Raw genomic sequence first — 13,291 nt, forward strand, 5'->3', positions numbered from 1 at the left:
TAATGATAGATTTCTGTGTTAAGGTAGAACTTGGCCAAATCTATGGTGCCAAGGTATAGGAGAAGTAAAAGTATGAATTAACATTTATTGAGCATCTATATGTGCCAGCCCCATACTTTAATATTCTGTGTCATTTAACTGTCACAGCAATCCTATGAGGTAGGCACTGTTATTAACCCCCGTTTATAAGGGAAGAAACTGAACTTAGAGAGGAAAAGTGAAGGAGACACACACATAAATGGTAAAGATGAGATATAACCCCAGGTAGTCCAACCCCTTAACCAGCGATGGTCCCCCCCTTGCATCAGGAAGAGTGGATTGGAGTATAGCAGACCTGGGTTCTCTGCCCTTTAAGGTTCCATTTATCTCTGAGTATCTTTGATTCCATCCTGTCTCTCAGACTGACTTGTGGTGTGACCTTGAACAAGCCACTTAACACTGATAAGCCATAATTTTCTCATCAATACAAGGGGTATATCCATCTCATGGGTAAGAGGATGTCAATGAGCCCATCTGTGAAAATGTTTTGGAAACTATCAAATATCATGCAAATAGGGCATTTTACCTTCTGCTTCTTTAATGCAATCTAGCTCTACATGCAAAATGTATGTGGCTGCCAGAACTGGGGAAAGGTAAAGCAGAGGTTAAGAACGGGTTTCAATCGGGACTCAGTGGTTGCGTAACAGGGAAGGGTTTATAATGTTTCCTATGCCAAATGCCAGTGCAAACCTTAATAGGTATAAAGTCCAGTTAGATCCCAATCTGATGTCAGTCGCCTGGATGATCAGTTAGGATTCTTTCACTGCAAGAGACAGAAAAAAATGACCTTATACTTACTAGAATGGCTATAATAAGAAAAGAAAAAAGAAAAAGGAACATAACAAGTGTTGGTGTGAATGTTGAGAAATTGGAACCCTCATGAACTATTGGTGGGGATGTAAAATGGCACGGGCACTGTGGAAAACAATTTGGCAGTTCCTCAAAAAGTTAAATATAGAATTATCGTATGATCCACCAATTCTTGTTCTAGGTATATACCTAACAGGGTTGGACGCAGGGCTTGAATAGATATTCGTATACCAGTGTTTATGGCATTATTCACAATAGCCAAAAGGTAGAAACAACCCGAATGTCCATCAGCAGATGAATGGATAAACAAAATGTCATATATACACACAATGGAATATCATTCAGCCATAAACAGGAATGAAAATTTCATATATGCTACAACATGGATAGACCTTGAAAACATTATGCTAAGTGAAATAAGCCGGACATAGAGGGACAAATATTGTATATTTCCATTTAAATGAGGTACCAGGAATAGGCAAATTCATAGAAACAGAAAGTAGAAAAGAGGTGACCAGGGGCTGAGGGAGCAGGGAAGAAGGAGATTGTTTAATGGGCAGAGTTTTTATTGGTGATGATGAGTTTTAGTGGATTGTTACACGACATTGTGAATGTACTGAACACCACTGAATTGTACACTTACAAATGGTTAAAATGATAAGTATTATGTTATGTATATGCTAACACACACACACACACACACGCACACACACACACCAGGTGACTTAAGCTAAAAGGGCCTCTTTTGGCTCACAATACTGGTAAGGCCAAGGCTGATTCAAGGGCCCAGTGTCCCGCTCACTCCGCCTTGGCTTCATTCTCGGGCTCCGATGAGGGCCCTGGGGGGCGCCATGTGTCCCACTCCCAAGACGAGATGGTTGCAGCCTCTCTTGTTCAGTTAGTGAGAAAGAACAAGCCCCCTTCCTGGTGATTGTTGTCAAAATCCTGAGATACACTCTGATTGGTTCTCTTCCCACCCCTAGCCAATCACTGTGGCCAGGGAGTACCACGTGCTTGTTTGCTTTTACCTGAGTCCTTGCTCCACCCTGGTGCTGGTGGTGAAGCTCCACCTGGACCACATGGGCTTGATGGCTGGGGAAGAGGTGGCCCCCAAACAAGATTTGGGGGCTGCTGCCTGAAGAAGGAAGGGGTCCTGGGAAGGCATAAGAAAGACCATTCATGGGAGTTCAATGGGCTTCTCTGGATCCGGTAATCCAGCTCTAACCATCCTTGGTCACTTGCTGTGTGGGGGGCAGACCGCTCAATGGTCAAGGGTGCTTCTTGAACACTTCTCTTCCTCTCCTGAGGCAGGTTCAACCTGGACCCCTTTGACCACCACACAGATGAGCAGATCTGGGATGCCTTGGAGAGGACATCCTTGAGCGAGATGGTGAGTAGCTGCAAGGCTGAATTCTTGGTCTTAGCCTGATGGTCCTCTGGGCTCCGCTTATTCTGCATGGATTAAATCATCTCATGGGATGAGATGGTTTGGGATCCCTAGATAAAGCATAAAGGCTGATGACACCAGCAGTAAGCCAGGTATGTTCCAGCTCAGAGGGCATAGCAAGGGCAAGGTGAGTACGGCTTTGCCCTCCCGGTGCTTACATTCAGGAGAGACGCTTTCAGACAGAGGCAAGTGCTGTGTAGGTAGTGTTGAGACCTGCAGACTGCAGTGAGTGGCCAGGCAGGGCCTCTGTAAAGATGCACATTTAACTGAGACCAAATACTGAGGGGGCAGCTGGGCACAAAACTTTGAGGGAACATTCCAGGCACAGGAACAAGCAGATGCAAAGACCCTGAGAGGGGAGGGAGACAGGCACAGTTGAGGAAGAGAAAGGCCAGTGGCTGGAGTGTAGAGACAGACAGACGGGGGTTTGGGGGAGTGTCAGAATGTGACAGGAGAGGTACGAGGGGATTGGTTAGGGCTCACCCCACAGTGGTGCACGGGCATCTTCCCCAATATCACAGATCTCAAAGTTGCCGCAAGGCCTGCAAGCAGAAGTTGTGGAAAATGGCAGCTGCTCTGCATCACCTGGGCCCTCCTCCGCAGCTCCAAGGTGAGAGCTGGCAAGGCGTGAGGGGTCCAGGGGATGCCTGGTGTGGGAAACACACTGGCTCTTTCTCCCTCGGGCACATGGGACTCTGGGTGCCATGCTGGGTTCTGTCCACAAATCCGAGAAGGGTTTGCTGTGCCACTTTCTGCCATTCCATGCGCACCTGCCTGGGGAGGGGATGGGGCTTCTCCACCTGGGCCTCTGGATCCTGGCATCCCGACTGCCACAGCCAAGCCCCAACGCGCTTCTCCTACACGAAGCCACAAGGCTAGAAATGTATTCACTCAAAACTGCACACTGTACTTTCCTTTTAAAACTTGGATGCAGGATACTCCCTCGTCTTTATTAGAATTGAGAATCAGATGACAGCTGTTCTGGGGCAAAATGATATATATATTTAAAGTTTCATCTGACAGTGTTTCTTGAGGTTTCCCAAATATGTCACCTGTAATTTCAGGTACTACAGGGGCTAGTTAGGAGCCAACTTTCCCTGACAAGTGGGGTGATACACACACACATACATACACACACCTTCACACGCACACGTATGTACATGCGCATGTATACACATGCACATGCAACACACAACATGGTTAATTAATGAGCAATGCAGAAAATGTTTCAGACTCTCAGAGCTGTGGGGAAGAGCAGGCAGAGCTCAATGGGGCCAGAAGCAGGGAGAAAGTTTCAGAGGAGGGAGGACTTGCCCCCTCTTGCTAAGAGAGAGCGGTGACAGGACTTGCGGTATGTATGTAGCACTTTCTTAACCTCTCGGTTCCGTATTTCACAGTTACTTAGCCACTTGACTTGAAAGCTGCTTTCTCTATGTAGTTTCCCAAATTTGAGTCATCACTTAATGATTTTTGTTGTATCTGCCTACCACCTACCCTATGATTTACTCATGATGACTTTTAAAAAACGGCCTCAGCTTATACAGGAGCATTCGTAAAATCACACTTTCTGTGCCAGTTAGATTTTTCTAATGCATATTGTTAACGAAGGAAACACAAAAATGTTAAAGTAAAAAGTACGTTTATCCGTATACTGGCTACACCATTTCTTGTGCCACCCAGGGTGTGTGCCTGGCCGCCCCCCACTTTGGGGAACATTGCTCTATGTTAATTCAGACAAATAAGAAGGTGGTTCATAAAACAAGAGGTTGCCACTGGCACTTTTTCATTTTTAAGAACTTAATTTTCTGGTCACTAAAAAATTTTCTGGTCACTAAAACCAAGCTCTTGGTTGAGACAAGATTCTCTTCATAATGCGATGGATAACTTAGAACTCAAAGTGGGTTTTGAACCTAGTCCAAAGATCTCATTTTCCAGCTAAGGTACTTGGTGAACTAGTGGTAGACCCAGGTCTCGGCCAGAGGAGGCTGCCTTCACCCCCGTTTCGTATCCATCACATCATCCTTATTGATGAGGCCACGGCCTCCATTGACTTGGAGACGGACACCCTGATCCAGCGCACAATCCGTGAAGGCATCTGGGGCTGCCCAGCGCTGATTATCACACACCACGTCACCACCATCCTCAACTGTGACCGCATCCTGGTCATGAGCAACGGGAAGGTGAGGGGACACCCCGGGGGCCACTGGGAGGATGGCGCCCAGGCCGGCACCACAGGAGGTCTTCAGGTCCCTCAGGACCGAGCTCAGCTGTGCCCCCACCCCCTCCCCTCCTCTCTCTGCCTCCCAGGTGGTGGAGTTTGACAGGCCTGAGGTCCTGCAGAAGAAGCCCGGGTCCATGTTCGCAGCCCTGCTGGCGACAGCCAGTTCTTCGCTGAGCTCAGGAGAAGGGAGACCGCAGTGAAGGCGGGTAGCCGAACCCATCACGGTGCATGGGAGCCGGCTGGGAGGCTGCAGCCTGCGACCTCCTTGGTAGAGACAGCTGCTTCTCTGGAAAGCAGGGCTGGAATGTGCTTGGGGTGCTGGTGATGGGAGGGAAAAGGACACTGAGGGAGCAAAGCCTAGAATAGGGCACCTTGTGGCTCCCCAAACCTGAGAACCCCTGCACCACTGAAGACCGTGGGGTCAAATGATCATGTGTCTCTTTTTAACTGATACATTGAGGAATCTCGTAATAATGGTAAAGGTTATTAATAATAGTTTCCTGATCGGTGTTAAAAGTTTTGCAAATGATAAACTGGCGTTGTAAAAAGATAAAAGAAAAAGTCACATTCTCAGTTCTGCTTTCTGTGTTAGCTGGTACTCATTCAGCTACAGGGAACAGAAACGCTCTTAAGCTTTCTGGTAAAAGGGACTTTATTAGCTCATGTAATGGAAAGTTCCAGAAAAAGTTCTGGGTTGAGTGCCAGTATCAAAATGATGTCTGCCTTGCAGACTCTGCCTTTCTTCTCTCAGCTCTACTTTTCTTTGCTTGGCTTCACTCTCTGGGCTTCTCTCCTCATGGTGGCAGTATGGCTGCCAGCAGGTCTAGGCTCACATCCCACCAGCTCAGTACTCCCGATCTTCTTTCTCCAGGGATTCCAGCAAAAGCTCCAGGGCTAAATCTCACTGGGCCAACTTGAGTCATGTACTAATTCCTGAACCAGTCACGTGCTAGGCTGCTGGAATACAGTGATGGGCCAGGCCCGAGTCACACTCTCACACCTGGGCCTAGGGATGGAGTCAGCTGCCCTGAATGAATCACATAGACAGAGAATGGAGAAGGTTGTTTCCCAAAAATAAAATTGGGGTGTTCTCACTACGTTAAGGAAGAATGGAAATGGATGCTGGGCAGGCCCAAAACAGTAGCTGTCTACCATATGTTTGATTACTAACTGGTGCATAGATGGGTGAAATAAAGAGTTAATTTATAACATATGCCAACTGGAAATAAGATTATTTGTTGCCCCCCTACCCTCAAGTTGTTATAGATATATATAAATAGAAAAGGTAAGTATTTTCAATTTACTTCTAGGGAGGCCTCATTGTTCAGGCAGAGTATGTTTCAAAGCACTTTCCTTTTGTTTTCAGATTAGTGTCTGATTTTGCCATAAGAAGAATCAATTCCATAAACAAGTATTTCTGTTGCACTGGGGTGGGTGCTGGGGATGTAATGCCATGAGGTTCCTGCCCTCATGGAATTTGCCCTCCAGAGAGTAAGTAGTAAACAAGTAAACAGGAGGTTCCAGAACCAAGTGACAGGAGGCAAGGACAGGGCGCAGGAGATGGTGGCAGTCAGAGCAGGCTTCCTGGTGGAAGTGAGGTTGTGGTTTACTGAGACCTGAAAAATGAACAAACATTTGCTCAGATGAAGGGGATTAGGGCAAGGAAGACTGTCCCAGGCAGAGAGAACAGCAAACAAACCCCTGTGGGAATGAACTATGACAGGGCTGATGCAATCACTGGACCTGGAGCTAGTGACACGTGTGCATCACCTCTGTGCCCTTCCTGGTTCTTAGGCAGCACCCGCTTCTCTTCCTAGGGTGTTTCCCGGCTAAATGTCTTCTCTGTCTTAAGAATCCTTTTGTCTGGTTGATCCCCTTCCCCTTTGTCCTTGCATTTCCCTTCTTGGGCCATGAAGAGGGGCCCCTCCTGCTCCCAGCCTGGCTCAGCTCTGCAGGGTTGCAGAGCCGCTCATCGGCAAGTTGAAGGTCACTCTGCACTCCCTGCCCTGGCACCTCCCAGAGCTGCCCTGGGGCAGATGTCTGTGTCCTGTGTGAGAACGTGCTCTGCACGCTCAGTGCCGGATACTTGACCCCAGTGTCTTTCCTTAGGCCTAAGTTAGCTGCCTGTTATCCTTCAGTGGGCCAGCAGATGGCAGGCTCTTCCCAAAAATGTGGGGATGCCCTGCCGGTTCCAGATCTATTGGGTTGGCCAGAAAGTTCGTCCGGGGTTTTCAGTAAGGTGTGATGGAACAACCGAACGAACGTTTTGGCCAACCCAGTAGATCCACTGAGAATCCCTTAGAGCAGGGGGTCCCCAACCCCCGGGCCGGGGACCGGTACCGGTCCATGGCCTGTTAGGAACCGGGCCACACGGCAGGAGGTGAGCAGGGGGACCAGCGAGAAGCTTCATCTGCAGCCCCCCATCGCTTGCATTAACGCCTGAACCATCTCCCTGCCCCCGCACACCCCCTCCCCCGTCCATGGAAAAATTGTCTTCCACGAAACTGGTCCCTGGTGCCAAAAAGTTGGGGGACCGCTGCCCTAGAGGACAAGAACTAGAGCCCATTTCCACTCGGGCTTCAGGGCCTCATCCCACCTTCCCTCCCAGCAGCCTCCCTTGGGGTGGGGGAGGGAGTTCGCAGTCTTGGCAGCACGCTGGAGTCTCCCACAGTGTTTAAAACACCCTGATTGATGTCCACTCCTAGGTGCTTTGATTTCGTTGGTTTGGGGTAGAGACCATTGGGATTTTTGTTTGTTTGTTTGTTTGTTTGTTTTAAATTTACCAATTTAGAAGTTTTTCCAATTCAAGGATTCAAGTTTGGTCATTGATGAGTAGGATCTTTTTTTTTTTTTTAATTAATTAATTAATTAATTTTTGGCTGTGTTGGGTCTTCGTTTCTGTGCGAGGGCTCTCTCCAGTTGCGGCAAGCGGGGGCCACTCTTCATCGCGGTGCGCGGGCCTCTCACTATCGCGGCTTCTCTTGTTGCGGAGCACAGGCTCCAGGCGCGCAGGCTCAGTAGTTGTGGCTCACGGGCCTAGTTGCTCCGCGGCATGTGGGATCTTCCCAAACCAGGGCTCAAACCCGTGTCCCCTGCATTGGCAGGCAGATTCTCAACCACTGCACCACCAGGGAAGCCCACCATTGGGATTTTTAAAGCTGTAGGTGGATCTAGTGTGCAGCAAAACTTGAGAACCATTGGCTCCAAGCAGCAGTAAAGTGGAATTATTTGAAAAATAGTATATCGGGTTTTTTCAACAGTATTGGAAATATTTTATTCCTTAAGTTGAGTGATGACTATATGAGTTTGTTTTCTTTAATTCTTTGTATATTTTTGGGCATCTGAACTATGTTATAATAAAATTTAAAAAAATTGATATTTGATATTTCAAAAATAACATAAAAATAATTGTAATGAGAGACTGTAGCTCTACTTCCGTATATTTACTTAATGGTTTGCTATTATTTGTGCTGTCAATTACATCCCTGTGGGGCTGGGGGAGTATTTTTAGTGTCCAGGGGTTCTAAAGGCTCCATCTGTCCTCAGGGCCTAGCCCCCCTCCTGGTTGAGTGCTGTGGGCAGACTTCAACACGAGCTATGTGATGCCGTGCAGTGACAGCAGGCAGACGTACAGATCAAAGGAGACAGTCGTCCTGCTGGCCCTGGCCCTGGCCTGCCCTCTGTCTCCAGCTCTGGACACTGTTTTGAGAGAAACACTATTAAATGGAGGCTCTTCAAAGGATGACCACTAGGGGTCCTGAGCCATGGTGTGAGAGGGACCAGGAAGGAAGAGGCAGTCTTCACTTTCCTGCAGGGCTTCTTCTAGAAGCAGCTCCAGAGGGCAGCCCCAGGCCAAGGGGCATGAACATTCTTTCATCAGAAATGTCTGGCTAGGGAGGTCCCCCTGGTCGGAAGCCTTTTCTGACTTGGACAGCTCTCCCCTGTGTAGGGCGAGGGGCACTGTTGACATCCCCAGGCTCGGAGAGGGTTCCCATGAGACTGAGTGCCGGCAGGGATTCTTTATTCGTGGGAAATCGGACTAGATAACTTCTAGGGGGTATATGACTCTGGGATGCAATGGTGAACGTAATAATGCCAATGGCAGGGGTTCTTAAACTTGAATGAGCATCAGAATTGCCTGCAGGGCTAAACACAGCTTGCCAGGTCCCCTACCCCCGCATACTTCCTGATTCAGGAGGTCTGGGGTGGGCCTTGAGAATTTGCCTTTCTAACAAGTTCCCAGACGTTGCTGATGCTGGACCCGGCACCACACTCTTAGAACCCGGGGTTCAGCAAGATCACTCTGTGCCGTATGCTCTAGACTGCAAAGGTTCAAACCCTCATTCTCATGTGTTCCCCAGAGTTTCTGTGCATTTCCGGGACACTTTTATTTTTATGACCTCTTTTGGTTCAGACCTCTGGAGCAACTCACTGGGCCATACAGACTCTCCTTTTCTACATCACATTGACTCAGAAGGAGAACTCAGCACTTTCCCTTATTTCCTTTGTATGTGTAGATGACTTCAATGAAGGTTGGGCCAAAGGGGAGTTTCTATCCCAGTCTCCTCCATGCTGCTCACCAGCACCCTCTGAGTTCTTTCTGCTTCCGCCTCCCAATCCCTGGCATGTGTTACACAGAGCAGTTTAGTTCTTGCTGTTGATGCCTTTTCCTCCCAAGCAAGTCATCAGGGTCTCATAGCTTACCTCAAGAGACAGGTCAAGGCAGTTCTCTAAGCAAAAATCAGTTTCCACCCTACAATAGGTGCCAGCTGTTAAGATAGTAACATTTCACCCCCATTATCTTCAATGTCCTATTCTATCCAACTCTGTGGAATCCAACTATTTCAGAGTCAGAAGTAACTTCAGAGATTGTCAATTCAGATGTTCTTAGCCTGTGGTCCATGGACTCCTTAGCTGGATTCAGGGGAGCCATGACTTTGGATGGGAAAAAAGTGATGTCTTTATTTTTAATAACTGAAATTTTACTAACAGAAATTTCCATTGATCATGAAGGAGGCAACAAACTATAATAGTATCAGCACTACCTGTGACTTTGTCCTCAACAGAAATCACCAGTAGCCTCAAATCTCATTTCCATTGTTTCAGATGCCTCAAAATATCATTTATATGCATCACTGCTTTGAAATTATAGTAGTTATTCGACCTACTGCTAGATCTTGTTATTTAATACATCAGTATAGAAGCATATATATGACAATATCTGATTTTGACTTTTTACACGTAGTTTGATGACCATGTTTCAGTATAATTGCTTTTCACTGCACTCCTATGTACTTTATTTTATACATTAGAAACACTATTCTGAGGGCACTAGAATGCCAAAGAGATCCATGGCACAAAAGGGGTTAAGAACCCTCATCTAGTTCCATGCTTGATTTTACAGAGGGAAGCTGAGTCCAAGACAGAGAAGGTTTCTTGCCCACAACTATACCATTGGCTTTTAGCAGGCTGGCTTTGGACTCGAACCTAAAATAGGGAGGAAAAGAAGGGACAGGAGAGCAGCAAGGACTGGGGAGAAGGGTCTCACCCAATACCATGGTTGGGCACAGTCTGCTCAGAGCAGAGGGTGACCCGTTCACACAAACTCTAGTGCTGCTGCCTAGCTGACCCTTCTCCAGTTCCTGCCATCATTGCAGCAGCTCTGAGCAGTACCAGGGCAAAACCAATTCTCATTACAGCAAAGAGGAGTATAATTTTCTGACTTAATAACAATGTTCCCTGGCCAGTCCTTGGGTCCTGGATGCTTTGCCATCTGTGCTGTGCTCTAGCAACAAGTGACTGATCCAGAAGCTTCTCTTCCAATAGGATACTCCCAGTCCCACTCAGCATTCCCTGGGATGTTCCCCACCCCTTCTCCCTACACCCATCAACATACTTCATGGTTCTGGGCTTTTGCCTGATTCATGATTTAGAGCTTACAGAGCACGTCCACAAATATCAGTTCACACAAAATGCACACCATAAGATTGTGCACCATTGCTAGAGAGGGCTAAGAGTTTTCACTCCGAGTTCCTTAACAGTTAACACGAAGAAGGAAGTAAGATGTGTTACCAGATCTTCATGACCCAACCATTTAAAGAAAAAAATGTGGTTGTTCACAATAAGCATAGTTTTCCTGGTCTTGAGAATGGAGGGTCATGTTTTCTACATGTGGGGCAACTTGGTATTCTCAGGCTCATCTCTCTAAAGATGTGCTCAGATCTTTAAGCTCTAAGTGGTGGAGCTGAGCCAGAACACAGGTTTTCTGTCCAAGAACCTGTTTTGTGCTTTCCTAGAGGTTTGCTCTCTAATTGCTATATGCATGCATTTCTGGTTCACTCATTTATGTTTCTTCAACTTCCTGTTTTAAAAGCCCATTCAAATTCCAAATTAGTTTTCAAAATCATTTGACATCCACTTTGTTTGCCCTTCCCCCTGTATCTCTCTCCATAGTTCATAGGCAAAAAAACAAAAATGAGAACCCCAAACCCCTTCCTTTAGCAGATATTTTGTGTCCGTCCAACAGCAGCCCAGGAGGTGGCATTCTTATTTCCTGTAAGATCCTGCTAATTAAAAAATTATTATTCACAAATAATAGCTACTGTTTATTGAGTGTTTACTATGTTTAAGACACTGTGTGAAGCACCTACATTATCTAATCCCCAATTAATTTACAATGTTTGGAAGTTAGTATTCTTATTTTGTAGCTGGAGAAATTGAAATTTAGAGACTTTGAGCTCAGATCTGATTCCAGAGCTCCTCTTCTTAACTGCTATATGCTGTTGATTCTGTGCAACTCCACTTGCTGATCTCTGTGTGCTTCCTAGGGTATTCGAGCCAGGTCTCTCTGTCTGTCTGTCTCTGTTTCTGTGTCTCTCTATGTCTCTATCTCTTTCTCCATTATTTCTCCCCACCCCCTTCTTTCCTTCCTTCCTCCCTCCCTCTCTCTCTCTCTCTCATACACACATATATGTTTTTAAAAAATTATTAAACAATTTTTTGAGGTTGATTGAGTTCATGCCTTTTATGCTTTACTGCTGAAGGGCAGGAATAGGGAGGATTTCAGAGCCTGAGTTTGGAATAAAGGCCTCACACAACCTCAGAAATGGAAGATCCTCCAGAGGAGTCGTCCTGAAACTTTGCACCAAGCACAGCATCACAGACTCCTAATATAGGCATGTACATTTATTTACGATGATGTACCGCATATATGTGTATGTCACTGGACTAACATATCTGTACACACAAAAATAGAATTTTTATAAGGATGAGGACAAATTTAGAAAGGATTTCTAATATTTTTGTTAGAAATAATAAAATTATTATTTATTTTATATAAATAACATTTATATATTATTACTCCCCCACCTTCCATGAGTGTACGCACCGCCTGTACAGGAGCCTGTCTACCCTTCTCTTAAGGTGGAGTTTCCCTCCGGTGGAGACGGCACAAGCCTTCTCGATCATTCCATGCCACGGTCTGCTGCTCAATAGGCCAAATGATCTTCTTGATGTAGTATGCAAAACTGTCTTGGTAGAAATCCACCTCTGCCAGACCTTCGGCGGACATGGAGGAAAGCTGCCCATTGATCTTCCATATACCCGACAGCATTTGAATCTGTTTGGAAATTGTGAACGTGAGTCTGTGCTGTGTTTCTGAGACCTCCTGGGGTTGTTGTGAAGATCAAGTGATAAAAGGATGAAGAAGTTCCTGATACACAAAGGGCCCTACAAATGTCAAGTGATATTATTAGCTGTGATTTGCATTTATGGAGGAAGGAATGGAGCAAGTAAAACGAGACCCCTTAGACACGAATAGAGAAAGCCTCTGGGGGCCCAGCCCACCCTGAGGCCAGGGAAGCTTCCTCACAGGAAGGTTTTCCTATACGGCACCCGTCTACAGACCCTCCCCATTTCCCACCTCCCTCTCAGGCATGAAGAGTGAGGGTAACCTCCTCTGTGAATTTTTAAAAATTTATTTTATTGAAGTGTAATTGATTTACAATGTTGTGTTAATTTCTGCTGTATAGCAAAGTGATTCAGTTATATATATATATACCTACATTCTTTTTCATATTCTTTTCCATTGTGGTTTATGTATGACAGGATATCAAATATAGTTCTCTGCGCTCTGCAATAGGACCTTGCTGTTTGTCCAACCTACATACAACTGTTTGCATCTGCTAATCCCACACTCCCAGTCCATCCCTCCCACCCCCCCACCCTCCTTGGCAACCTCAAGTCTATTCTCTCTGTCTGTGCCTCCTCTGTGAATTACACCCCCAGGACATGGAGAAGTCAGCCAGCAGGGGGGGGGGGGAATTGACCAGGACAAGAGTAGGAAGAGGCCTTGGCAGACTTGAAATACTACAGCGAAATTTGTCATAAAATCCATGTGAGTCAGATGAAGAAGGTCTTCTAAGGTGTGTAAATAATTCTTAAAAATGTATCAAGATTTGTTATTTCTGGATTTAGAGATGTGGCTCCCTCCCAACCATTCACTTGTCACTGTGGAATCCTTGAGCCACCTCTGGGCTTGGCACGTGTTCTGAGCAAGACACTGAGGCTAGTCACGAGGACTCAAGAAATTGGAAAAGACCTGTGTCCCAGAGTTTGCAAGCATGAAGTGAGATAAACAGGAACATTTTATATGCAAGAGGGCCAGTCCCAGACTTACCTTTCATTTAATTCAGGAAGAAAAATTAAGCTCAAATTGTGTTTTATTTTTGGTTAAATAAATGGGGAATGAATAAATGAAATTTTCTCTGTTTTGA

At 46.1% G+C, this 13,291-nt stretch overlaps 1 protein-coding gene across 1 annotated transcript in view; it reads left to right on the forward strand.

Moving 5' to 3' along the window:
- Positions 1-4,717, forward strand: part of ABCC11 (ATP binding cassette subfamily C member 11) — a 68,283-nt gene extending 63,566 nt beyond the window's left edge. The window contains 3 exon segments of the mRNA XM_061172437.1: positions 2,161-2,238; positions 4,311-4,476; positions 4,604-4,717. Of these exon segments, the coding sequence (XP_061028420.1) occupies positions 2,161-2,238; positions 4,311-4,476; positions 4,604-4,717 (358 nt within the window).
- The last annotated feature ends 8,574 nt before the right edge of the window (positions 4,718-13,291 follow it).

The sequence above is a fragment of the Eubalaena glacialis genome, chromosome 18 (genome assembly GCF_028564815.1).
Source record: "Eubalaena glacialis isolate mEubGla1 chromosome 18, mEubGla1.1.hap2.+ XY, whole genome shotgun sequence".
NCBI lineage: Eukaryota > Metazoa > Chordata > Mammalia > Artiodactyla > Balaenidae > Eubalaena > Eubalaena glacialis.